This window comes from Panthera leo, chromosome B4, assembly GCF_018350215.1.
Source record: "Panthera leo isolate Ple1 chromosome B4, P.leo_Ple1_pat1.1, whole genome shotgun sequence".
Taxonomy (NCBI): domain Eukaryota; kingdom Metazoa; phylum Chordata; class Mammalia; order Carnivora; family Felidae; genus Panthera; species Panthera leo.
In genome coordinates this window covers 114,380,802-114,400,276 of record NC_056685.1, presented here as the reverse complement: position 1 = coordinate 114,400,276, position 19,475 = coordinate 114,380,802, and the positions used below count along the sequence as shown (strand labels likewise).

At 41.8% G+C, this 19,475-nt stretch overlaps 1 protein-coding gene and 1 long non-coding RNA gene across 2 annotated transcripts in view; both read left to right on the top strand.

Annotated features, from left to right (window-relative positions):
* The first annotated feature begins 41 nt into the window (after positions 1–41).
* On the top strand, positions 42–8,831 carry LOC122224928. The gene is made up of 3 exons (XR_006205032.1): positions 42–227; positions 7,229–7,359; positions 8,276–8,831. It is a non-coding gene; the product is annotated as an uncharacterized LOC122224928 (long non-coding RNA).
* Positions 8,832–16,710: 7,879 nt separating this feature from the next.
* Positions 16,711–19,475, top strand: part of UBE2N (ubiquitin conjugating enzyme E2 N) — a 35,346-nt gene continuing 32,581 nt past the window's right edge. Inside the window, exon 1 of the mRNA XM_042947355.1 lies at positions 16,711–17,070. Within this exon, the coding sequence (XP_042803289.1) occupies positions 17,041–17,070 (30 nt within the window). The 5' untranslated portion in view covers positions 16,711–17,040. The remainder of the gene's footprint in view (positions 17,071–19,475) is intronic.

Sequence of the window (19,475 nt, the reverse complement as noted above, 5' to 3'; positions counted from 1 at the left end):
CTAATCTTTGTTCCTGTAGAGCCCACACTGAGAACACGACTCTGTCCTTTCTAATCTCGTCCATCCTTCAAAGCTGCCCTGTAATGTGTTTCTGGACTCTGCTGTAGGAAGAGACAGAAAGGAGAACAGATTTGAATGAACAATCAACTGGACTTGTTAAACATTTGCTAAGTAAAGCAGAAGAGGGATGGATCAAAGGTGACCCCAGAGGACACATCTTGATGACAGTGAGTTGAGTGGGGACCACTGACTAACAAGAAGACTCACTTATTGGGGCCAGGAAAAATTGACAAAGCTGAGACCAGAAAAAGACACCAACCACGTGCATGGGAAAGAGAGTAGAGACAGTTCTAGAAGGGAACAACTTAAAACTCTAAAGGGTATAGAAATAGCTTGCCATGCGCTGGAGTTATGGTGTGGAGGAGAGTGGCGGGAGATGAGGTGAATAAGAGCCAAATCACGTTGGGCTTTGTAGGTGTTGGTAGTGATAACATGGGATTGGGATGGAGGCCATATGCGCAGATGTTATTCTAAATGCAGTAGGGGGTCACTGAAGGGTTCTAATGCAAAAGAAGAGACATGATACAATATATGTTTAAAAATTTTTTTTATATTTACCTATTTTTGAGAGAGAGAGAGAGAGAGAGCGCATGAGGGGGAGAGGGGCAGAGAGAGAGAGGGAGACACAGAATCCAAAGCAGGCTGCAGGCTCTAAGCTGTCAGCACAGAGCCCAATGTGGGGCTTGAACTCAAGAACCATGAGATCATGGCCTGAGCTGAAGTCAGACGCCTAATGACTGAGCCACCGAGGTGCCCCTACAATATAAGTTTTTAAAAGATTATTCTGGCTGTGCTTGTGAGGAGCAATGGCGTGATGGAGGGTGGCAAAGATGAGATGGAGAGAAGGGCAAAGAGTCCAGATATATACTGGAAGTAGAAATGATGACCGAACCTGCTGATGGATTGATTAATGTGGGAGTTGAGGGAGAGGAAAGACACCTCAGGAGATTCTTTGACCACTAGCTTGAAGGTGGTGTGGTTCGTGAGGTAGGGGAGACTCGAAGAGGAGCAGGTTTTGGAGTCTGATGAGGGTAGAAGTGAATAATTCCATTTGGGACTTGTTGGATTTGAGATATCTCTGAGATAGAAATAGAGATATAATAGAGACGTAAAATGAGGCAGGTGGTTGGACAGATGTGTCCGAAGAATAGAGGTTAGGCTACATGCAGATTTGAAGCCACGGGAATGTTGAGTGCATACAGGGAGAGAGTGTAGAAAAAAAAGAAAAAGGCCCTGGAACCTGGCCCAGGGAATTCCAACATTTAGAGGTCATGTGGAGGAGGACAGACAGCAAGGGCCTCTCAGAAGTGGCAAGGAGAGAGGCAGTATGAAAACCAAGAGACCGTGGTATGTGAGTAGTGAAGCAAGGCATGTCATGAAGTGTTTTCATTAACTTTAGAGTTTGGTGCCAGCAAATTTAAAACTATAATTCCCCAAAATACAATTTGAAACACCAGCGAATAACTTACATCGGCCTACATAAAAGCAGTTTAAATTCATGCTAGTAAAATGATGAAACAGACAACATTGGACAACTTTGGAGTTGGCTACAAATGGCTTCAGCTGAAAGGGGATTGCCTTAATTTTCCTCTAACTTCATAAAATAAAGTCACTTTTTATATAAATCAGAGATCAAAGACTCCAAAGCAATCTAACTGCCAAACTATTAGGGACAATCTTTCTAAAACCTTTTATTTATTTTATTATATAAAATTGGCTACAGTTTTGAGCACTAAGTATGTGACAGACCTTATTCTTCAAGCACTTTACATATTTTTTTTCTTCTCTTCCTTCTGATAGTCCTAGGAGATGAGTATAATTATTATGACTGTTGTTGTTCAAAGGAAGTTGCAGAAACACAGAGAGTGAAATAACTTGTTCAAAGTCATGCAAGGTACAAATGGCAGAACTGTGATTTAAGCCGAGAACTACTGATGCAGCACCCATGAGCTTGACCACTGTGTGAACTTGTGAAGTGCTCATTTCCAAATAGAAAATGTACATTAAAAAAAAAATACTAACACAGAGGCACCTGGGTGGCTTAGTTGGTTAAATGTCCAACTTCAGCTCAGGGTATGATCTCCTGGTTTGTGGGTTTGAGCCCTGCTTCGGGCTCTGTGCTGACAGCTCAGAGCCTGGAGCCTGCTTCAGATTCTATGTCCCGCCCCCCTCTCTCTGGCCCTCCCCCACTTGCACTCTGTCTCTCTCTCAAAAATAAATAAATATTTTTTAAAAATGCTAATACAGATTTAAAAAACAAAACCCAGGAGATAATCACTGCTAACACCCTGGTGTATAATCTGTCACTTTTAATCGCTTCTTATATCTATGTTATAATAGCTAACATTTATTGGACACATTATGTGTACTGTTTTCAAATCCTATGTCTATAAATGGCAGAGCTGAGATATGAACCAGATAGCCTGGTTCTCCTTCAATCTCCCTCTCTTTTACACAAACACATTATGTTTAGGTTTTCTTTTATTCCTATTAATATCCATGTATAAATCCACATATACTTGCACATTTAGATTGTCTTTTTATAAAACCGTAGATATGTGCATAATAAACAAATAACTTAATGTATCATGAACATCTTTCCTATGAATAGCCTAAATAGTGTTTTTTTATTTTTTATTTTGTTTTATTTTTTATTTTATTTGTTTATTTTTTAATTTATTTTATTTCTTTTCTTTTATTTTAGTGTTTATTTTTCATTTTATTTTATTTTAATTTTTTATTTTAATGTTTTATTTTGCTTATTTTTATTTTAGTGTTTTATTTTATTTATTTTTATTTTTATTTATTTTATTTTTTATACTATTTTTATTCTATTTATTTATTTTATTATTTATTTTGTTTTTATTTTTTAATTTTATTTTAGTATTTTATTTTATTTATATTGATTTATTTTTGTTTATTTATTTTATTTCTTTTTATTTTTACTTTATTTTTAGTTTTTTATCTTATTCTTATTTTATTTTGTTTTTTATTATTTTATTTATTTTATTTTATTTTATTTTATTTTATTTTATTTTATCTTTTATTTTAGAGAGAGAGAAAGGAGAGAGCACTTATGCGTGTGCAAGAGATAGGGGAGGGGCAGAGGGAGAGAGAGAATCTCAAACAGATTCCATGCTCAGCAGGGTCCTGGAATCAGGACCTGAACCAAAATCGAGGGCCAGACACTCAGCCAATTGAGCCACCCAGGTGCCCAAAAATAGTGTCAATTTTATTAAAAAAAAATTTTTTTTTAATGTTTATTTATTTTTGAGAGAGACAAAGACAGAATGCGAGTGGGTTAGGGGCAGAGAGAGAGGGAGACACAGAAACTGAAACAGGCTCCAGCCTCTGAGCTGTCAACACAGAGCCCAGTGGAGGGCTCGAACTCTCGAGTGAGATCATGACCTGAGCCGAAGTCAGCTGCTCAACTGACTGAGCCACCCAGGCGCCCCAAATAGTGTCAATTTTAAACTGCAAGCCTCCATCATTAGGACTTATTTACATTATTAAAAATCCTTACAATATAGTTTTAATTTTAAAATGATTTCATTATTTAAAAAATAATAATAAAAAAATAAAATAAAATTATTTCATTATTAGGTGATTTCATGCAACTCCTAAATTTTAAATTTATTCTACTTCACTCATTCATTCAACACATATGTCCCAAGTGCCTATTAATGTACCAGACACCAAAGCAACAGTTTCTGTCTTCATGAAGTATACATCAAGTGGGGGTGACAAATATTAAATGTATAATTATGTAATTATTCATTTTATTACTATTGTGCTGAGTGTCTCAGAGGAAAAGAATGCCATGGAGTATATAAGTGGTCTATGAGGTTGGGAAAGACACCCCTACAGATATGAATGTAAGTAGAAATCTGAAGGAAGGGTAGAGGCGAGGAAGATGAAGAGGGCAAAAAGAACAGCTTGTGTGAGAGTCCTAAAATAGGAAGCAGTATGGGTCTCTCAAGAACCAAAAATAAGCTCCATATGACTAGAATATAGAGTGCAACAAAAACAATGAAGCTGGTGACAAAGGCAGATCTGTTTTATATCTCTCAGAAATACTTCACACTCAACAGGTAACACTTAAAAGGAGCTTTCTAGATTTACAGACTACATCTATTTGAACTGTACTTAACATAAGACCCTGTTTTCCTAGTAAGCATTTGGTGTTCCTCTGAAGAAGTATTTGCTTTGCCTTCTTGATGATTCATTTAGTTTTTATTCTGTTTGTTTGTTTGTTTCTTTATTTTGATGTTTATTTAGTTTTTGAGAGAGAGTGCATGCAAGTGAGGGAGGGGCAGAGAGAGAGGAAAGAGAGAGAGAATCCCGGTGCAGAGCCCCACCCCACGAACTGTGAGATTATGACCTGAGCTGAAACCAAGAGTTGAACGCTCAACCAACTGAGCCACCCGAGTGCCCCTATTTTTTTTTTAATCATTCATTTTTTTAAGAGAGAGAGAGAAAAAGGGAGAGAGAACGAGTCCATGTCTAGCACAGAGCCAAACTCAGGGCTTAATCTCACAACTGGGAGACGATGACCTGAGCCGAAATCAAGAGCTGAATACTTAACTGAGCCACCCACGAACCCCCGCTTTGCCTTCTTGAGAAAAAGTGTATACCTTTAATCACACTGATAAATGATCCCACCAGAAGCTTTGAGAAATTTATAACAGAAATTGCTAGAGATTTTCTCCAATAGATATTTCTCCCTTTCTTCCATATTAATTGAACCCATAATCTTTGACTGGGTATATGCCTCCTCAGAATTCTTTTATTTTTAATTTATTTTTTAATGTTTTTTTTATTTTTGAGAGACAGAGAGAACCAGAGCATGTGCAGGGGAGGGACAGAAAGAGAGAGAGGGAGACTCAGAATCCAAAGCAGGCTCCAGACTCCAGGCTCTGAGCTGTCAGCATAGAGCCCAACATGTGGCTGAGCTCATGACCTGAGCCAAAGTTGGACGCTTAATCAACTGAGCCACCCAGGTGCCCCTGCCTACTCATAATTTAAAACTCCACATTTCCCAGCATATCTCGCAAACATAGGTATGGTCGTGTGACTAAAATCTGGCCAATGAGGTGTAAGCAAATGGGTCTTGTAGCAGCTTGGAGTCTCTTCCTTAAAGACATCTGATAGGTTCTCTCTGCCCCTTACTCCATCCTTTCTCCTGCAGTGTGGATGTTATGGTCACTATCTTAAAAGACTAAGAGAAGGGCCTTGACTTTGGAATGATGGAGCAGTCAGCTGGAAGGAGTCTGGGATTTTGATAATTTTGTGGACCAGATTTCCCAGTTCTTGTGCTTCCTACTTACAGGTTTTTATAAAAGAGGGAAGTAAACTTTTATCTCGTTTAAGCCAGTGTTACTTTAAGCCATTTTTACTATTAGTGGAGCCAAATCCTCACTGAAATGACATAATGAAATAAATCATAGATGATTCGAGAAAAATATATACAAAAATTTGTACTGATTAAACAGTAAGGGCCTTCATGATACTAATACACACATCATAATACATAATACTAAATACAATATAGACCATGAGTTATAAACTGCTTTTCCTTCAAAAGCTCTTTTGCGAATGCTCCAAGTGATTTTTACATTCATGTCTTCTCTACCTATAAGATCTTGGGCTTCCTGCATATAGGCTCAACTTACTTCTCATCTGTGTATCTCATATGTATAGTTTAATGTTAAGGAAACAGTAGAGTGTGGAGATTAATAAGTGGATTCTGAGAATCTCTCTGCCTAAATTTGAATCTTGATTTTCTTATTTCCTAATTCTGTTATTTGGGAAAATTTATTTTCTTAATATTTTTGAGTCTTGGTTTATTTTCTATAACAGGGGGATAATAATGATCTACTTTATAGAATTGTTGAGTGGATTAAATAAAAGAAGGTAAGTAAAATGCTTAGCAAAGTACCTGGCATGTAATAAGCACTCAATCAATGTGAGTAACATTTATACTTTGCAGGTGTTTAGGAAATATTTGTGAATACCTTGCCCAAGAAGATTACTTATTTCTTAGGCATTAAGATACAATCCTTCCCTTTTGACTGTCAGGAATAATCTAATGAATGTAATTAAAAACGAAAAAATATTTGGGTCTAAAATAAACAATAATAATTTCTAGCTTAAAAAAATTTTTTTTGATGTTTCTTTATTTTTGAAAGAGAGAGAGAGAGAGAGTGGAGGAGGGGCAGAGAGAGAGGGAGACACAGAATCCGAAGCAGGCTCCAGGCTCTGAGCTGTCAGCACAGAGCCCAACACGGGGTTCAAACTCATGAGCTGTGAGATCATGACCTGAGCTGAAGTCAGACGCTTAACCAACTGAGCCACCAAGGTGCCCCAATAATTTCTATCTTTAAGTTGGTATATCACTTGAGATCAGAGCAGAAAACAGATGACATAGTCAAAGTATGTCATTCCGGAAGGGTTTATTTACAGAAAGATTCTTTACAGAGGCGTGAGTGGAATCACAAGAAGTGATAGTAATAGTGTAACCCAGGTTTCGTAGCACTGGCTATTCCTTCCATCCCAGAAGGGAGAGATTCCTATAGTTGGCTACCTTGAGAAGAGCAGTAATGTTCTGTCAAAGGGCATAGCCAGCCTAAGGTGATCTTGCCAGGACTAACCTAGGTTAATAATTACTCTCACCTGCCCATCCTTCTCCAAACCAAAGGGCAATGAACCCCCTCCATGCAGGGTAGTACATTCAGATCAACTTCCTTGGCAGAGAGCAGGGTGGACAAGGTAAAGGGTGGATCTAGAGGAGCACAAGGAAGATAACTGGCACCCCATCAGAAAGAGTGTCATCAGCATGCGTTTAGTGTTGTAAATGGAAAGCCAGAGATTGGTGCAGAATCCAATTGGATTTCACTTAAACGTAAGCATGTGACTCTCCCATATGGATAGAATGTGAAAGGAATTCTGAATAGTTTCAAGCAATGGGAGCTTTATTGAATGTATTGGTAAATCAAATAGTGAAACAACCTAGGTAAGAGATTAGGGACTCAAATCACACTAAGATTTAAGTATATGGATAACCTGAATTCAAGTGACGCGGGCAGTGAGACAACCCTATTGGTGGGCATGGACTTGGAATTTCTATTGACATAGCAACCATAAAATAGGACTCTGCTTCTCCCTCCAGGTCACTCAGAAGATGATCCTGGAAGACTGCCCTTCCAAACTTCACCCTCACAACCAATCTAGAAGGCACCCCAAATTGTTGGTATAGATAATCCCAGATTACCTGGAGGTCCCTTAATTGTTTCCTTGGATGTAAGTGACTTCAGTTCTTCAAAGATTTAGAACTAGGGGCGCCTGGGTGGCTCAGTCGGTTAAGCATCTGACTCTTGATTTCTCTCATGGTTGTGAGATCGAGCCCCGCATCAGGCTCTGTGTTGGGTGTGGAGGCTGCTTAAGGTTCTCTCTCTTCCTCTGCCCCCTCCTTGGCTCACACTTGTGCTCTCATGCTCTCTCTCTCTCTTTCTGTCTCTCTCTCTCTCTCAAAAAAAAAAAAAAAAGATTTAGAATTAATTGTAGAAATGACTAAGTAAATCAAACCCATCTAACTTCTAGTTAGATTTGAAAATATAACATTTACAAACATGTGTATACCATGTTTATATTTAAATATTTAGAATATATAAGATATATTAGAATATATAAGAATATTTAGAATATATTATATAAGAATATATAATATATAGATATATATATAATTTAAATATATATTAGAATATATATTTAGAATATATAAGATAATTTGTATTAGATTTCACTTGTGGTCTGTTAGATTAGCTATTATAGTAGAATTAAATTAATCTAATTAAAAAATTTTTAAATGTTTATTTTTGAGAGAGAGAGAGACAAAGCATGAGCAGGGGAGGGGCAGAGAGAGAGGGAGACACAGAATCTGAAACAAGCCCTAGGCTCTGAGCTGAAGCACAGACCCCAACATGGGGCTCGAACCCACAGACCACAAGATCATGACCTGAGCCAAAGTCGGACGCTTTACCAACTGAGCCACCCAGGTGCCCCTGTGATTCTAATTTTTAAAAATATTTTGTTAGTCTTACAAATGGAATAGTAAGATTTGTAGTTGAATTTGAAAGCTTACGGAAAAACTAGATTTTACTGTTACTTCAATAAATTGTTAATTAAAAACTAATCTGTGAATAATCTCCTTTTGCAGGATATGTTGCCTCAAAGACACAAAAATACTCATTTCAGCATAAAATGAGTTTTTACCCTCTTACCTCAAGAATCATACCCACACACTGATGAGAACAAGGGTGAAAGCCAACCAATGCAGGAATGGCACCTGACTTAGCAAAGTTAAGACTACAGGTCGTACCAAGGCTCATATAGTTGGTGGCACCAAGCATTTAGGAAAAGGGAGGGAGGAGGAGACTGAAAACTGATGGAATGGTTGAAAGTCCATATAAAGTGCAGTCAGACCCCAGATTCCCATGCCCGTCAGTCCACCCTAGTCAGAAATGGCAATCAGAATCCAAGAGGCTCTACACCCAAGAACAGCATACCTGGAGGAGGGCAAGGGAAAAGTGTCCAACAGAAAACTCACAAGGTGAGTCCTCTGGCTCCCTTCCTTGCCCAGCTCCAGAATGCCAGCACCCTCTGTGTTTTTGAGCCTGGTCTGAGGCCTTCCCTGTGAACAGATGAACCACCCTATGTCCTCCCAATGAATTCCTTTTCTGTTAGTCTGAGTCAGTTTCTATGCCTGCAACAAGGAACTTTGATTAAAATAACATTTCATTATCATCTCACGCCAGTCAGAGTGGCCAAAATGAACAAATCGGGAGACTATAGATGCTGGCGAGGATGTGGAGAAACGGGAACCCTCTTGCACTGTTGGTGGGAATGCAAATTGGTGCAGCCACTCTGGAAAGCAGTGTGGAGGTTCCTCAGAAAATTAAAAATAGACCTACCCTATGACCCAGCAATAGCACTGCTAGGAATTTACCCAAGGGATACAGGAGTACTGATGCATAGGGGCACTTGTACCCCGATGTTTATAGCAGCACTCTCAACAACAGCCAAATTATGGAAAGAGCCTAAATGTCCATCAACTGATGAATGGATAAAAAAATTGTGGTTTATATACACAATGGAGTACTACATGGCAATGAGAAAGAACGAAATATGGCCCTTTGTAGCAACGTGGATGGAACTGGAGAGTGTGATGCTAAGTGAAATAAGCCATACAGAGAAAGACAGATACCATATGTTTTCACTCTTATGTGGATCCTGAGAAACTTAACAGAAACCCATGGGGGAGGGGAAGAAAAAAAAAAAAGAGGTTAGAGTGGGAGAGAGCCAAAGCATAAGAGACTCTTAAAAACTGAGAACAAACTGAGGGTTGATGGGGGGTGGGAGGGAGGGGAGGGTGGGTGATGGGTATTGAGGAGGGCACCTTTTGGGATGAGCACTGGGTGTTGTATGGAAACCAATTTGACAATAAATTTCATATATTGAAAAAAATAAAATAAAATAACATTTCACACTTATCTTGTGTTAATTCCATTCATTTATGTCTGCATCCATTCTCCATGAGGGTAATTCCAAGTTTGATTTGGCTCATCATTTACCTGTGGAAACTAGTATTGTGCCTGGTACTTAGTAGGCACTCACTAAATGCTTATTAAATAATTGAGTGAATGAAGCCTTCCCTGTAGCTTATATATACTCTTCACTGTATCTTCTATCTCAATTATGGAAGTTATCACATCAAATATATTAATTTGTTTAAAGATATTTCCCATGTTAGAAATTAACTTCAAGACTGGAGGTCCTACTTGGTTCATTTTATTTTATTTTTTAAAGTATTTATTTATTTATTTGAGAGAGAGCCAGCAGGGGAGCAGCAGAGAAAGAGGGAGACAGAGATAATCCCAAGCAGACTCCACACTGTCAGTTCGGAGCCCGACTTGGAGCTGGAACTCACAAACTGTGAGATCATGTCCTGAGCAGAGACCAAGAGTCGGATGCTTAACCGACTGAGCCACCCAGGTGCCTCAATACCCAGTTCATTTTATTTTATTTTTTTTCAGTGTTTATTATTTTTGAGAGAGAGATAGAGCACAAGCAGGGGAGGGGCAGAGAGAGAAGGAGACACAGAATCTGAAGCAGGCTCCAGGCTTAGCTGTCAGCACAGAGCCCGATGCAGGGCTCGAACTCATGAACTGGGAGATCATGACCTGAGCCGAAGTCGGACGCTTTACTGACTGAGCTACCCAGGCACTCCTACCCAGTTCATTTTAAAAAACTGATTCCTAGGGAGGAGCTTGGACACAATAGGTAGAGAATGAAGGAAGGCAGGAAGGAGGGAATATGTGTCAAGTCATCGTGTTACTGTTGAACATAGCAAAGAAGAATATGGTGCTCCCTGACTTAACAAGGGTGCACAGTGTGGTGAGGGAGATAGGTAAACGGATTATCAGAGTGAGCATTTGGTAGAACATACTGTGCAAGATGTTTTGGAAAGGAAGGTAAGACCAGTTGGCAGATGGAGTGGGGAACCATGAGTGAAAAGGCACCCAGATGTGAAAATTACGGTGTTAGAGAGAGTGCCGGTATGATGGATCACAGGATAGCCAAAGCTGCGATGAAATTGTCCAGACTGTGGGCTGAGGTTGCCTCTGGGGAGTTGAGACTGAAAGTGAGCAGTAGGTTAAGAAGATGTCAAGTAATTCTGTAAACTGAAGGTAAGAGGAATAAGTTTTGTGATTGGTTAACTTATTTTATTTAAAAAATTTTTTTAAATGTTTATTTTATTTTTGAGAGAGAGAGACAGCGTGAGTGGGGGAGGAGCAGAGAGGGAGGGAGACACAGAATCCCAAGCAGGCTCCAGCTCTCAGCTGTCAGCAAGGAGCCGGAGAGATCACGACCTGAGCGGAAGTCAGAAGATTAACCAACTGAGCCACCCAGGCACCCCAATGTGATTGGTGAATAATGAGCTGAGTCTGCTCAGCCTTGTCTCTTTCTCTTCTCTCTTCTTTCTCTCCCTTCCTTTTTCCTCTTTTCCTTTCTCCTTCTCTCTTTCACTTCCTCCTTTCTCCCCCCCACCTTCTCGTCCTCCTCCTTCTCTTTCTTCTTCTTCAGTGGCCTGTCTTCTGCTGTCCAGCATTCCCAGTGCTGCTCTGTCTTGAGTTAAGGGGCACTGTAGTTGTCCGGCTGTGCTAAGTGTGAGTGGCTATGCCTGCAGCTAGGGAACGGGTCGGGGGAATATTAGTAAACCCACATTACTGCAGACTCAGAGCTGTGTTCTCCAATAAGCTTTATTAGTAATGAAAGCAATGGTCTGATCTCCATCTCTTTCAATTGGTTGTGGTTTCAGGAGGGGAAAGGGGGTTTTATTTATTGGCCTCCTCAAAACCCAACAATCTGGAATTCTGAGCACTTGGGCCAACTTAAATACAAATAATCTGAAATATATAACATTTGGACCAGAAAATTAGAACAAACAGGAGGAAAGATACGGGTTTGGGGGTCAAAGAGGATCTAGAAAAACAGGAACAAGAACAGTATAAGTCAAGATTCCTGTTGCAACTGTTCTGTTTTCTTGAGTGGATCAGAAAATACAAGACAGTTTCTCTCAAGCTTTGGGCCCTTCAGTAGTGCCTGGGGAGTTTGTTAAAAACACAGACGCATGGGGCCCATGACTTGCACACAGAAGACCTTGGGTGGGGCCCTGCACCTGTGTGTTTAACCAGCCTCTGAGGTGTTTAACACCCCCAAAGTTTGGAAACCTCCAGAGTTTAAGGATCCCCAGTCATTGTTATCAAGGGCAAAAACACTTTTCAAAACATTTCATATCACGCTGGAACCAGGTGGGCAGTTTCTGCAGAAAGCCAGCAACACAACAGAAGCGTATGAGAAAATCATAGGATTGAAGGAGAGGGGTGCTGGCTGGGGAAGAAGAAAGGTCAAGGCACACCAGAAGGAGAGAAATGCAGGAACAGTTTAGTTGGCAGGCTGAATATGCAATCACAGGCCAAGTTATGCAGTGACTTGAAGCCCAAGGTCATGGAATGCAAACAGTTCCTTGGGAACCTGAAAGGGTGGCACACATTTACAGGGAAAAGAACCTTGCTTCCAGAGTTCCTGTTCCAGCCAGGCTTCTGGCCAAATGTCTTGAGTCACAATCCCCTGGGATCCTGTTTCTACTGGGAACTGGCCCAGAGAAAGGCCTACCCTCCTCATCTACCTTTATAGACACATGGTGGAGCCAACGATGGCTCTCTGTGGATGAGATAACATTCAAAAATGCTTTCTAAAGCATAAAGCAGTAAACAAAGGTAAACCTTATTACTCTGATTCCCCTGGGTCTTGTCTTTCCTGATGCCTTCCACCATGAGTGTTCTTAGGACACTCAGCTCCTTACAGGCTGGCATTGTGTCAGTTAACAGTTTGTAAGTGCTCAGCTATTTACATTGGCTCAGCTATTTACATTGAAGTCTTGAATATGAGGCAGCAGGCATTTTTTTCTTTTTTAAAATCAGTGTGCAGCCTTTTCTTCCTCCCCCCTCCCCCACTTCCTCCCTGAGTCACTGCTCATGAACTCTCTTCTCACAGATACTCCTGTCTTGACCGCCCACTAAATGGTTTTCTTATGCTGCAAGAAACAATTTGTTTCTTGCAGCATAAGGAACAAATATTTGCAAACAAATATTTCTGCTGGATGACTACCGCTCTTGAATTGAAACAGGGCCTCTATTAGAGGTGACTGATCTACCATATTCCAAACTCACCTTCTATTTTGTCTCTGTAAAGCACAAGATGGTTGTGGGAAAAAAAAAAAAAAGAAAACCCAACCAAACAAACAATCGAAAAAAACAACTGTTGCCCTTCAGGAAGTTGAAAAGTTTAGGGGTGAACATAAACATCCTGTGCTTTCTGTAAGCACTCACTTATTGATCATGAATCGATGTGACCTATTCTCAAAGGGGTGTTTATTTTCCCCCTCCAGTTATTGGTTCATTCCCTTGACAAATATTTCTTGAGAACTATCATGTAGTAGGCCCTCAGCTAGGCCCCAGGACTCCACTAGTGACCAAAATGAAGAGATCCACAACACTGAAGAGCTCAGGTAAAAATGTCCCAAGATATTGCCTGCAAGGTAAATAGTACTTATGTATCTGGTATTATAGGACCAAAGTAGCAAACATGGAATATTTGGGGGTGAGGGTGGGAAAGGCACAGAATGCAATAAAATAGTTCTGGGAGTAAGAGTGCGTGGAATAGAACCCCTCTAATTCCTCCAGCACGGCATTCTTGCTTGGTCCCTCCCCGTATCATAATGCAAAGGCACTTGTGGTTGGAGTCCTAGGGGGAACGGAGACTGGAAAACAAAGCAAAATGAAACAAAACAAAACACAGTTGAGAGTGAGGCCTGACAAAAAGCCAAAGAAGATTAATTAGCTAAGAATTTTGCCTAGTGCTATTCAGCTTAGTGGAGCTATCTGGTCAATATAATTTATTCAGTACCATGGACCAGCATCCTTCGATGAGTTTTGAGTGTATAATATAATCCTTGATCAGCACTGAAAGAACTTTGAATATCTCTTAAGGCTGTTGAAATTTGTGAATTGGATTATTTAATGTTTTAAGTAGGTTTTACATTCACACAGTCCAAAATCTAAGAGGTACAAGAGTATAAGTGAAATGTCTCCCTTTTACTTCTGTTTTCTAATACCCAACACTCCTGTTCTGAAGGAATCGATTCAGTTTGGTCGATATCCTTGTTTTATCTATATTTTATGGATATAATAAGGAGGATTCTTGACTAGATTTCTAACTTGAGAATAGACCTCATCTTGGTCCTGTGGCAACCTGTCCTTCTAGACTGTATCCTGTTCTACAGGACTGACATGAATCAGAAGTTCAGATTTTATTTTTCAGATGAGTATAGGGTGAGCTGTTCTCAAGGGGGAAAAGAACGGGAAAAACAACTAGAAGAGGCATGAAAAAATATATTTTAGTATTAATACTCTTAAGAGTGTTTTATGCCATCAAACAGCCTCTGCCAAACAAAGTTATACTGTCAAGTTTTAAAAATCTTGTTTCCTAAGGAAAACTATACCTAGTTCTATTAAGATTATAAAAATAATAGGCCTTGTTAAGAGCTATGTAGTGTTCATTTAAACTTCACAACAGTCACACGTGGGTACATTTTATACATGAAGAAAATCAAAGCTAGACAAGCTAAGCAAATATTAAGTTTTCAAACCTAGATCAGGGCTCCAGAACCCTCACTCTTACTTTGCATGATACTCATTATCTATCCTAATAGAGAATAGCCAAAAAAGGCACATGGCAACATTTTGGGTTCATCCATTCTTGTTGATGTTTATTCAAAATCTTTTATTCTCAAATTTTAGGATCCATCAAAATCACTCATATTTAAATGCAGATTCCCAGGCCTCACCACTGACTTAGAGAATTAGAATCTCTGAGGGAAGGGCTCTGGACATGCTTATTCTAACCAGCACTTGGAATCACAGGCAGGTGACACTAAGGCAGGTGGCTGTAAGCATACTAACAAATGTACCTGTGATAGTTCGTGTTTTCCAAAGTTGGCCACAACCATATCTTCCATCACACACATACTGTGCTAGTTTCTAGAATCTCTCCACTCCCTTTTCAAGAGGTGGAGTCCATGCCACATACCTTGGAAACTGCGTGGGTTTTTGTGATTAGTCAACCAATAAATTATCATGGGAGATGCAATGTGACTCCCAGGGCTAGGTCAAAAAAGACGATTCAGCCTCTGTTTTTGCTAGCTAGAATAGTCGCCCATGGAATCTAGCCACCATGTACTGAGAAAGGCACAGCTGCCCCAGGGAGAGGCCCACTTGGAGAGAAACTCATAGTCCGCATGAACTTGCCAGCAATGTGAGCCATCTTGGAAGTGGATCTGGGCCCATTCAGGCTGCCCAGGCTGACACAGCACAGCATGGGGCAGAGATGTGCCTTCCATGCCAAGCCCTGCCCGAATTGCAGATTCAAGAGCTAAGTAAATGATTGTTGTCGTTTTAAACAGTAAGGTTGAGCTGGTTTGTTAGGCAACAAGATAACTGGAAGAACACACTTCTAACCTAATAGTCATGCTGCTTTTCTTCCTATCAGGGTGAATTCTCCTGGGCCTTCTCTAAAATATTCTGAAAGTATCCTTGTCCGATGTCATTTACTATCCCAGATTCTTCTAATCACAGAACCACTCATTTCAGGCTTCTGGTTATGTGAAGTTCTCATTATTACCTCTGAGGCTTGGTTTCTCATCTAAAAAGCACTGGTAATAAGAGAACCTGCCTTATGAACTTTATAGTTAGATGAGGTAATCCATGTAATCATTTTGCATTGTGCCCCACACATGTTTTCTTATCATTTTTACTAGGTTTCTTGCACTCATAGTCTCCACTTCTTTAATGCTCTCTCTCTTTCTCTACATATAAATAGATGTAGATACAGACATAGATATACAATTATTTTCTTGTAGTCCAGTGCCATTTCACAGGCTATTTACTATGCCTGACATGCTCTTCCCTACCAGGTCGGTTAGACTCTCATTTATCCTTGAAGTACTTCACTTCTTCGGGAAACCTTTTCTGACTTGTCAATCAATTAATGCCCCTGTGGGCTCAAACAGCGCCTTGGAGGAACCTCTATTATACCCCTTAACACACTGGGTTGTAATTAATTGTTTACTTGTCTCTCTACTCTATTGGACTCTAAGTTACTTGCAGGCAGTTACGGTCTTTATATTCTCAACCCCCAACACAGCACCTGGCACTCTTTATTCACCGTCTACTGTCTGTGCTGTGCTAGGAAAAACTGTGGTTAAGCAGTTAAGGGGTCCATGTTTTGGGAGACACGCCTAGGATCAAAACAGCTCCACTTTCTCCTGCATAACCTTGGAAAAAGTTAACGTTTCTGAACCTCATTTGTAAAGTGGACATTGTAAAGTGGAGACAACATTTTAAGATTGCTGTGAAGATGAATTAAAATAAAACCCGTGAAAAAACTATCTATAGCAAGCAAGCAATCACCAGGATGTCACAAAATGCTTCCCGAACAATCCCATTTTCAGGTACCGCCACTCTAATCTTCCTTTAGAGCCTTGCGCTCCATGGGTAATCCCTCTTTTAGGGATTACTCTGGGCTCCCTAATCCTGTCCTTGGTCATTCTTCCAGCTAGCAACTCTGCGTCTCAACCACGAGGTCCGGGCGTTCAGAAGCCACTTCCCTGCCCCCAACTCTCTCCAAACCCTTTCTTTCAGCTTTCTCTGGGTTTTAAGGGGACCGATTTATGTGAAATTTAAATATCAAAATTTAAATATCAAAATTCTCTGGCTAGGGTTTTCCCGGATAACTTCCGAAGCCCGCATTTACGAGTTTGGCTACTGAGTTCCCATCTTCCACCTCCCTTAAAGGAAGGGGTCCGCAGCTCAGCTTCACCGCAGTCGTTCACCGCAGCGCCAACTGCGGCCGCGCGCAATGCAGGAACGTTGAATGAACCAAAAAACTAGCGGCTGAATGAATGGGCTGCGTCCGCGCCCGGGCCTCTGTTACGTCGCCCACTGGTGCGGGCGGGGCGCCGGCCCCACAGTCCCACCACCGCGCGGCGAGCTCCGCCACGAGCGCCGGAGCTCCGCGCCGCCCGGCGCCGCCTCCCCCAACTCTCTGCCCCACCGGGACTCGTCACTTCCGCCATCCCCAGGCCGGGGTTGGGGCGGGGAACGCGGGGGAGGGGGCCAGGTCCGAGGGAAGCCCGCCCGCGCGCGAGCAGGGACTACATTTCCCGAGGGGCCTCGGCGGCGGCGGCGGCGGCGGCGGCGGGCGCGGCAACGTCCCCCGGAAGTGGAGCCCTGGACTTCCACTCGTGCGTGAGGCGAGCGGAGCCAGAGTCGAGACCAGAGGCCGAACTCGGGATCTGACAAGATGGCCGGGCTGCCCCGCAGGATTATCAAGGTAACCGCCCAGGCCAACCCCCGGCTCTGTGCTCTGCTCTTGCCCGCTCGGCGGACCCGGCGGCGCGGCTCCTCGCTTCCTTCGGCCCGCGGCCGGCGCAGGGAGGCCCGAGGCCAGCGCGGAGAGGGTCTGGCCGCGGCGGCGAGGGAAGTCAGGCGCTGGGGAGGGGGCTCCGGGGAGACTTCCGGCCGCGGTGGGGCAGCCGGGCGGCGGAGACCGGGGGCTTCCAGGTGGCCGCCCCGCAGGCGGGGAAGGCCCGGCCTGCACATTGGCGGAGGGTGGGGCCGCTGGGTTGCGGGGCTCTGGTCTCGGGTGCGGGCCGGTGCGGGCCTCTGCAGTCTCTCAGACCACCTGGGAGGAGGCCGCGGGCGCGCGGGAATCGCGGCGGGGCCCGGACTTCGGGCGGGAGCTGTGGCCCGACACAGCTCCTCAGCCCTGGAGCCTTCTTTTGGGCCGGGCGGGAGCGCGGGGGTGCGGAAGCCCCGGATTCAGAATGAATGAACCAGGAGAATGAGGCCGGGCGGGGCCCTATGCCCCGGGAGGCGGCTCCGGGAGGGCCGCGCGTCCTGCAGCAGTAGGCACATGTCCGCCGCTGGCTGCTGGGGTCCGGGGACGTGGGGCTCCGCGTCCCGCTGCCCTCGCTTTCGTGATCTCCTCCCTTTTAAATACGTTTCCGCCCGTTATCTCTGTGAAGTGATTTTACTCTGGTTGGCAAACTCTGAGAGCTGTTTTTGCTCAGAGGGAATAGTTTAACACAGCATTGGGGGAGGGGAGGGGCAGCGCAGGTATGGGAGACTGAAATCCTTTGCCTCTTGATTTTATGCACTTTTAATTTTAAACCATTCTTCGGCTCTTTATAAATACTACACTTTGACAAATGCATATGGAAGCATGGAAATCGACATACTTGTTTTGTAAATTCTTTACGTAATATCAGGTCCTCAGATGTGCAATATTTCTTGCAGTGCACAAAAACAAAACCTTGAACTTTCTTGTCATTTTTAATCAAAATTTTCGTTGCACCTCTATTGCTCAGAACCTCAGAACCTCTGTATGCGAGTTAAAGTGACTAACTTGCAGCATCGTTTCCTTGGCATAGCCTGGTTTGTTCTTCCAAAGTTTGCGGGGAGATTCATAGCAAGCCCAGGATCTTTTGAAGGATGATGTATTGTGTAGTGCTTCGTGCAATTGCACTTAAATATATCTGAGATGGCGAGGGTATCTCTAACCTAAAAGGTGCTTGATTTGGAGAAATAAGACGTTTTATGTGGTAGAAATTCTTAGAAATCAGGGAAGTAGCGTAGATTGTCATGGTATGCTGGAGTTTAATAAAGTGAACCTTCATAGTGAGAAATTTGTTGTATTATGGATTTGTCTCAGATTCTGCACAAGGCAGTTTAATTGCTGTGTGCACTGGATGGTTCTTAACGATGTAGTTTTGCTCATGTGGCCCCATCATGTTTATTTAAGGCTCAGTTGAAAATGAGGGATAGAGGATCCCTCATTTAAATTTTTGTTTTCTGTATTTGGGTCATCAACTACATAATACGAATTGATATTCAAGATAATTCTCCAGAACACGTAATGAATTAAAGATTTAACATTTTTTTTTTCCAGTTTGCTTGACTCTGGACATATTCTGCAGTAATACAAAAGCCTTGGATGGAAAAATAAATTCTGTGAAACTTTGTTTAATGAAGTTACAGAAATGACTTAGGACAGTGAATTGAGGTCCTCATAATTTAGTTCATTTGGCACACAATAATTTAGTTTACACTAGGTATTTTCATTTTACTACTTAACCAAGACAGTGATAACTCATGATCATGATTTTACAGTATCTTGTGGATAGCACATCTCTATTAAGGGGGCTTGATTTGAGTTTTATCTTGTAAAAGTTAAGTGGTTTAACTTCAATGCCTTTTATAGCTTATCTTAAAAGAACTGTTTTCTCCAATCCCTTGGAAAGATTACAAGCCTGTAATGTTTTTCCTAGTGCCTGTTGTTGTTATGTTATGTATATTTTCCTTTACTCAGTAAAAGTGTTTTTAATGAATTTATTTTTTAATTTTCTAAAATTTACTCGCAAGTTAGTTAGCATATAGTGCAGTAATGATTTCAGGAGTAGAATCCAGTGATTCATCCCCTACATATAACAGCCAGTGCAAAAATGTTTGTTTTTTAATTAAAATTTTTTTATAAGTTTGCCTCCTCTTTGTCAACCACAATACAAGGTTCCATATAGAATGTGATGGTGGTGGTGGTGGTGGACAGCTAATAATAGGATGCTGTTTACCTCCAACTGGTCATTATCTACATTTGCAAAATTCTTTTATTTTTAAGTAATCTCTACACCCAGTGTGGGGCTTGAACCCACGACCCTGAGATCAAGAGTTGCATGCTCC